At 31.7% G+C, this 8,498-nt stretch overlaps 1 protein-coding gene across 1 annotated transcript in view; it reads left to right on the top strand.

The window, feature by feature from the left end:
* The first annotated feature begins 3,322 nt into the window (after positions 1-3,322).
* Positions 3,323-8,498, top strand: part of LOC101493508 (zeta-carotene desaturase, chloroplastic/chromoplastic) — a 5,575-nt gene continuing 399 nt past the window's right edge. The window contains exons 1-13 of the mRNA XM_004495727.4: positions 3,323-3,719; positions 4,466-4,590; positions 4,815-4,949; positions 5,110-5,182; positions 5,328-5,401; positions 5,499-5,603; positions 5,875-6,119; positions 6,204-6,291; positions 6,382-6,424; positions 6,515-6,671; positions 6,806-6,934; positions 7,747-7,819; positions 7,894-8,058. Coding sequence (XP_004495784.1) covers positions 3,548-3,719; positions 4,466-4,590; positions 4,815-4,949; positions 5,110-5,182; positions 5,328-5,401; positions 5,499-5,603; positions 5,875-6,119; positions 6,204-6,291; positions 6,382-6,424; positions 6,515-6,671; positions 6,806-6,934; positions 7,747-7,819; positions 7,894-8,058 — 1,584 coding nt within the window. The 5' untranslated portion in view covers positions 3,323-3,547. The remainder of the gene's footprint in view (positions 3,720-4,465; positions 4,591-4,814; positions 4,950-5,109; positions 5,183-5,327; positions 5,402-5,498; positions 5,604-5,874; positions 6,120-6,203; positions 6,292-6,381; positions 6,425-6,514; positions 6,672-6,805; positions 6,935-7,746; positions 7,820-7,893; positions 8,059-8,498) is intronic.

Raw genomic sequence — 8,498 nt, 5'->3', positions numbered from 1 at the left:
TTAAAAGTTGTAAAAAAATTGCCTTTAAACAAGGTAAAAAAAAAAGGAAAAAAAAAAAAAAAAAAAAAAAAAGCTATTCGGCTGGATATTTGAATGGTTTAATAATTGGTCCAAATCGAATTTACCCACCCGTGTTACCCGAAAACCCGTTCAAACCAAGTCCATGTGCGGATTGCATTGGGTCTGTTTTAATCACCCGTGGTTTGGGCCGGGAGTTATTTTTGGGCGCGAACCGACCCAATGTCCACCCCTATATATATATATATATAGTTTTGACAATTTTTATATATGAAAAAATAGATGATGTAAATTGAATACGTGTGCTGTACGGAGGTTAGGGTGCATTTTTTGCTCAAAACAATGTTAAGGTGCATTTAATCATTTATGGCCAACAACAGCACATGCACCACTCTTCACCGAATTTTAGATCTCTGCATCTACTTCTTTTTTTTTTTTTTATACAATTTCTACATCCTTTTATATATATATATCAATCTTATAATGTATATATCTAATGTAATTCAATGGATACTCCCTCTTATTCGTTTTTTGAGCTTTTACACTTTAAAGAGTATTCTCTGTTTTAAATATAAACAAATGATATTAATATTTAAATTTATTGATTTTACGAAGAAAACAAATGCAATTATCAATGTAAATGGATTTAATTCATCTAAAGTGAACAACACACAATAAAAATAGTGAGTAATATCAACCATTAATCTGAATGATTATTATTTTGTGTACATAACTAATCATGAGTGATTATAATATCAACTATTGATTCACCTACTTTACCAATTTATTACTTTTGATGAGTCAAATTCAATGTAAGTTATTTTTTATTTATTTCGTTTTCTTGAATTTTGTCATATTTATAGACATGTTATCATTTTGTGCTATTAACATGAATTATGTGAATTTGTTTGTAGACTTGTCTTTTTTGATTTTAGCAAATTTGAATTTGTATTATATTGATGTATTCTAATTGTCATATCCTCACAACATTAAGACATTAATTTAAGAGTATTTTTCGTCTCACCGCAAATGAATAAACAAAAATATTGTTCCAAAATAAATAATTATTTAATTTATCAATTATCAATGTAATATATATAGATTAAATTAATGCTTAATAAATGTAATTAAATAAAATAATTATTTTCTCTTTATAGACGTTTCTTAATACTCATTACCACAATATTTACAAAGTAAATACACACTTGCACACTTATTAGAGACAATAGTTAAATGCATTTGATTTTCTTGATTATATGTAAAAATTAAATAAATATAATCACTAACTTATCCCTAATTAATTATATTTATCTCCCACAACACTAAAAAATTAATGCAATTATATTTTCAAAACAATGTCATTAATTGAATTTTGCTTATAATTGAGGTGAACCAGTACTTTCTTATAATTGGAGATAAGTCTTCATTTTGAGAGCAATAACGAGTCTCTTTTGTTTTTGGGAGGCCATACTTGTTGTCTTGCTATTGCTACGAGCAAAGGTCTTGGTCCTTTGAATCACCAATAGTCGTTATAGTGGGCCTAACCTTGGAGCCCGTATACACATCCTACAATTGCCTCGTTTTTATTTAGATGCGCGTGGATAAAAAAAAATGAATTAGTAGATTTAGGTTAGTTTTTTATCAAATTCAATAACTAAATCCATCAATTTTATTTGAATTGATATTCTCAACTTGTAATTTATATTTCAAATATAAATTAAACTAATTCGATTAATAACGAGTTGGATTGAATTGTGTTTTTTTATTATACAAAATATAATTAAATTTTAATACTTTAACGTCTAAATTCTATCAAATTATAAAATTTATTCAAAACATATAATTTAATATATAAAATACATCAACAAACAAACAAAAACACATAAAACAATAAAATTAACAATAAATTCTTAAATCAAATCTAACAGTTAAATTATAACTATATATCAGCAATAAAATTAATAATAAAATATATAAATCATGTTAACAAGTTTAATTTATGAGTTTAAAATGTCAAATTTGCAATGCGAAGCAAATACTTTTAAGTTTAAATGAAATAATTTAGTTGAACCTAAACTTCAATTAGTTAAGTTAAAATTAGAGTTGTATTTATTTATGTGACTTAATTTGTAAATTGACTTGTGCTCATAAATGTCTCTATATGAGAGAGTGTTTTATAAAAATCTCTAAAAATAACTAGTTCAATCAAGAGCACACTGCACACATGATCATATAGTGTAGATATAATGTAGGTAAAAGTTAAAAAAAATATAAATAAAACTCGTCAATCATTCATTAATATATTTTTTCGGTTACATTTAGCAATATTTTTTTAAAATAGTTTGCTACCAATAGCTCAAAAGAATATAGCTTGACATTTAGCAATTTTTTTACTATGAGCGGACACTTTACAAATGATAAATTGCATTTTATAAGTTAATAAATTGTATTTTACTATGACATTCTTTACAAACTAATGATAAATTGTATTTTATAAGTTAATAAATCAATTTGTTGTAATTCACATATTTTTCTGCTGCTTTTACATTAATTATGCAATTTCATATAAATGGTGTTAAAATCCTTGCTAAACAATTAAAAATACATACATTATTAATGAGTATTAATATGCCATTATCACAAGGATGTTCATCTATTGAAAAATGTAATTGATCGTTCAAAATTTGACCTAATCCATCGTATCAAAGGAGGACACACCAACAAAAGAGACATACAACTGATTCTATAATACTCTCTTTGTTTCTTTAATTATTTTAGTTTTTTATTTTTGTGTCAAAACTCTAATTCTTTTAAAAAATAAAAATAAAATTAATGATGTTTTTTCTTTTTCACCCTTTAAAAAAAAACAAAAAAATATACACCAAGCATAGTTGTTCTTTCATAGATTTGGTTTACTTGAAATTTAATGAAAAAATGTTAGAAAAGTAAGATGAAATTAAGTTGAGTATTTTGAATTGAGAGTAATTTTCCCCCAGAAAGTAGAATTATAGGGACACGTTAGTATGTGTGGAAGTGGATATCTCCGCTGTCCACTAGCAACCCGCAAAAACGATGAAGGAAGTATTTTATATGTTGTTTGTTGTTCCATTATCTATCGCTAATGGGAGAGAGAGAGAGAGAGAGAGAGAGGCAGTGGCATCTCCATTAATAAATTAACCCATCAGGCAACATAGTAATACTCAATTGATTTATTTATTTTAATATAATTAGATAATTATTTTTTGAAAACAAAATAGTGTGTATCCAATTTCCCCTTAAAAATAAATAATTGATGTGGGTTTGTTTATTACCACTCATGCAGTCACAAGTTCCAATCGTCTCTAACTAACTACCAGACAAATTGGGCAATCCCAGCATCTCCTACCAAGATACTCTTCAATTCATTCGGTTCACGCTCTTTCTTTCCTACATACACTTAATACCATTATTTCTGTTTCCTTTAACAACAAATTAAACTCGTTTTTCATTTTTCATTTTTCATTTTTCATTTTTCATTTCCCTTTCTCTGATGATGGCTTCTCTGATTCATTGTCCTACAACTTCCTTCTCCGCAACTCGAGGAGGAGACTCCTCTGGCTTCTTTATTCCCACCCGTACTACCCGTTTCACCAAAACCCATAGCCACAAGGCTCGAGTTCGTTCTTCTTTGGATTCTAATGTTTCTGATATGAGTATCAACGGTTAGTACTCGCTTTTACTACTTGTTTCTAATTCTATTCTTTATATTGATTATACTTATGCTGGAATGGAAAATTCCCCTAAATTATCTGGATTTCAAATTCAATTTTCAGATGCTACTTTTCCCTTCAAACTGTCTTTCTTTTTCTTTATATTTATTTGTAATTTTGGGTGTGTTGCACGAATTAGATGATTAAAAGAATAGCATGAAAAGTTAGCCAATTTCTCAGCATCACAAGTTTTGGTTGCATTTTTATCTAGGGCATGTTTGCACTTAGTTATTTGAACTTATCTACTACTTGTGAGACTCTTTGGGAGAGCTTGTGGAAATAACACGTCTGTTAGCTGTTTTTTAGTTATTTCGATAAGCTTGTCATGATAGTTTTTGAAAACAACTTAATTTGACTAACCGTTGATATTCTAAATAAGCACTTATATGATAAACGTTTATGATATAAACACTTAAATGATAAATGTTTATGATATAAACACTTAATTAAGTTGTTTATCCAAATAGTGATATTCTATATACCTACACAAAGAATTGTGTCAAGCTTAAGGTGTATTCTTGTGCAATGTTTAATTTTGACATGAATTGTTAGTGGTTGTTTGTGGATGTTGCTGTATGAGAATTGGTTTCTGCTGTGGGATTATGTATCTGATTGTAGATATTAACATTTACCAAGTCTATGTAACATTTCTTAAGCTGAAAGTCTGACTGACGAAATGTTTCACTTTTACCTGCCAGCACCAAAGGGACTGTTTCCTCCAGAGCCCGAACATTATCGAGGACCGAAGCTGAAAGTTGCTATCATTGGAGCTGGGCTTGCAGGCATGTCAACTGCAGTGGAACTCTTGGATCAAGGGCACGAGGTTTTGCTCCTTCTCTGTCTGTCTTTATCTTAATGGCTTGCTCATATCATAATATTTTGAAATTGGGTGTTTTTATGATGCATATAATGAAGTTACCTTTTGAAGAAAACTGAAGTGAATCTTTGTTGCGTTTTCTTTTGGAATCATGGTGTTGAATGTGTCGGGATATCCGGATAATTGATTGTATTTCATTATCTTTTCTTTTTCAATATTCTCCTATTCAGGTGGATATATATGAGTCAAGATCTTTTATTGGTGGCAAAGTTGGTTCTTTTGTTGATAAACGTGGAAATCATATTGAAATGGGATTACACGTTTTCTTTGGTTGCTACAACAATCTTTTCCGATTAATGAAAAAGGTAAAGAATTTTTACTTGCAGCCCAAATGCAAGTCACTTTTCAGTTGTATTCTTCCTCCCTATTTTTGGGCAAACCTGTACTATTGACTTTCTTGCTCTGTCCATTTTTATCATATCAATTTATAATTGGATTACTTTTTCTTCATCATGCTGGGGCTAGGTGGGTGCAGATAACAATCTGCTTGTGAAGGATCACACTCACACTTTTGTAAACAAAGGGGGTCAAATTGGAGGTATGTTATGAGCTGCAAATTGCAATAACTTGCTTCAATTTGTTCATTATTTTCTTGTTGATTTTTCCTATTCATGAGAGCACTATTTGTATGAATAGATAATAGTTGCATAATGCATTGTTCTTAACTTAGCTTTACAGTGCAGAACTAGATTTTCGCTTTCCGGTTGGGGCACCATTACATGGGATAAGAGCATTTTTGACCACAAATCAGCTTAAGGTTATTGCATCAGAATAAAAACTATAGTTGCGTGTACGCGTTTCTGCCTCCATGGGGCTATCATTGCACCTAACTTTACATATTTTTTATGTATCAGACTTATGATAAGGCTAGAAATGCTGTGGCTCTCGCACTGAGTCCAGTTGTCAGAGCTCTTGTTGATCCGGATGGTGCACTGAGGGAGATAAGGAATTTGGATAGTGTAAGAGGATGTTATTTTCTTGTTATTTCTGGTCCCTTTCCAAATGATTTTTCCTGATTATTTGTCCCTCTAGCTTTATATTTCGACTACTACATTTTCCCATTGCACATGTGCACCCACATATGCCCATGCACATGCACTCACATACAATGCAGCAAGTAGAAATGGATCTTTTTCGGCCTTGGCTGTATGCCAAATCTAAGCCTGTTGTTTCACTTTGTACCGTATACCAAATCTTCCGTCTTTTAACTATTAAATGCATTTCTTGCAGATTAGCTTTTCAGACTGGTTTATGTCCAAAGGTGGCACGCGGACAAGTATTCAAAAAATGTGGGATCCAGTTGCCTATGCCCTTGGGTTTATTGACTGTGATAATATCAGTGCCCGTTGCATGCTAACCATATTTGCACTGTTTGCCACGAAGACCGAGGCTTCCCTTTTGCGGATGCTGAAGGGTTCACCAGACATTTATTTGAGTGGCCCTATCCAGAAGTACATCACAGATAGAGGGGGAAGGTATAATCCGGACGCAAGAATATTACCATCATCATAACTTTCCAAATTTCTACCTATATAGATTCTCATTCATTGCTGGAACAGGTTCCATCTTAGGTGGGGATGCAGAGAAGTACTTTATGATAAATCTGCTGATGGGAGCACTTATGTTACCGGACTTTCCATGTCAAAGGTGATATGCTTTATCTGTTCTATTTAAAATATTTACATGCTTGGTTAGATTTCAATTAACATCCCAAATTCTTGCTATTTATTTTCTTAGGCTACTGCCAAGAAAATTGTGGAAGCTGATGCTTATGTTGCTGGTTAGTAGTTTACTTGCCTTGGTTTTTGTATTGATCTCATATTACTGCAACAATCTACAATGCCTTAACCTAGCATTGACTTGATATCAGCCTGTGATGTCCCTGGAATCAAAAGATTAATCCCATCAGAGTGGAGGGAAAAGGAGTTTTTCAATAACATATACGAACTGGTTGGAGTTCCTGTCGTCACAGTGCAACTCAGATACAATGGTTGGGTTACAGAATTGCAGAATATAGAAATGTCAAGGTAATTCTAAAATATTTAGGCTTCATATAGAAATGATAAAATTAGATACTTTGTTTCAAAGACAAGGTAAGATATATTTTTCTTTGATCATTATTGTTTAATTTCTTTACGAACCCTTACATTCTGGATGACAGGCAACTGAGGAAAGCTACTGGGTTAGATAACCTTCTCTATACTCCCGATGCAGATTTTTCTTGCTTTGCAGACCTTGCACTTGCATCGCCTGAAGATTATTACATTGAGGGGCAAGGATCATTGCTCCAGTAAGTGTCGTTTATGTTGATTTGTTTGAGAATTAATTCCATGAGAGACTTTTGTGAGTTTCTTGGGTGTTTATCACTCAGTATACTGATATTTATATACATGGGATAATCAATAGAACTTACTTATATTTACGATGATTGGACTATTTTCTACAATCATTATGTTCACCATGCTTCACAAACTACTATTGTTTCCAAAGCTATGTTATCTACTGTTTTCATTTCCAACATTTTATGCATATCACCCATGACTAAAGTATGTTATGCAATGCTTGTCCAAAAAAAAGTATGTTATGCAATGGATGAAACTTCACCATCATTTTATCATGCAACTTGTAGTTAATGTGCTGCTAGTTTGGAAACCGTTTCCAAAAGCACTTATAGGAAAAGGAAAATTGTAATGATTTTGCAATGGCTATGAATCTTCTAAGTTATAACTTCTTGCATAAGTTAATTAGCTTATGCACCTCAACTTCTCCATGAGCATGTACAAATTATAAGGGCATTTTTGTAAGTTAGGAACCTAATAGTTTCAATGGGACTATATATTCTAATGTTCCTCATACTTCATAAGTTACTATTGTTACATACAATTTACCAAAGCTATAAATTTTAATAACTACCGTTATCATTTTCAACAATTAATACATAAATCATAGGTGACCATGTTAAGCAATGGTTGCATTGTCAGTCCAGCATATGTGAATGCACCAGCTTTACTGTTTCTCCCCCCATTTCAAGTCCAACATATGTTCATATAATATTTAATTTTTGTTGACCTTCTAAGTATGTAATTTCTTTTCATCTGTCAGATGTGTTCTGACGCCAGGAGATCCATACATGCCCTTGCCAAATGAAGAAATTATTTCAAGGGTAGCAAAACAGGTAAGTTAAAAAATGTTTGGTACCTGTTATTCTTTTCATGTGCATCCTAAATTGATATAAAAAATTGTTGCCAGGTTATATCACTGTTCCCATCATCTCAAGGTTTAGAAGTGACTTGGTCATCTGTCGTTAAAATTGGACAATCTCTGTACCGTGAGGGACCTGGTAAAGATCCATTTAGACCTGACCAAAAGACACCAGTGAAGAATTTCTTTCTTTCTGGCTCTTACACAAAGCAGGTAAGTTCAAAATACCATGCACACTCTTGACTAACATTTTAACTCCTGCTTGTCTTATCTGTAACTGCAAATTTGCAGCAGCCAATTTTTTTGGGGCTGAAATATATGAGATCCTATAGAGGAGTCAATTTACTGGCATTTGGAAAAATATATAAGGATAAAATAAATATAGTATGCACCTTTCTGTCATAAGAGTTTGTATTAGTAGCCAGTAGGCACTGTTTTTACAATGCTTGTCTTCATCCTAAAACAAACTCCACTAATATTCCACTTCTGTGGATAGAGCTTTTTCAAATTTATCAAATGGTTTTAACCTGTCCTATTGACTTTGTGTTCAACCTTTTTATCCACCAACTTTACTTTCCAGTTGATGCCAACATTTTGAGGAGCTCTTTCACTGATATTGCTGACTTTTATTGATTTTATCTAGTTTCCTGCTG

The sequence above is a fragment of the Cicer arietinum genome, chromosome 4, assembly GCF_000331145.2.
Source record: "Cicer arietinum cultivar CDC Frontier isolate Library 1 chromosome 4, Cicar.CDCFrontier_v2.0, whole genome shotgun sequence".
Classification (NCBI taxonomy): Eukaryota; Viridiplantae; Streptophyta; class Magnoliopsida; order Fabales; family Fabaceae; genus Cicer; species Cicer arietinum.
This window is presented reverse-complemented; position numbering and strand designations above follow the sequence as displayed.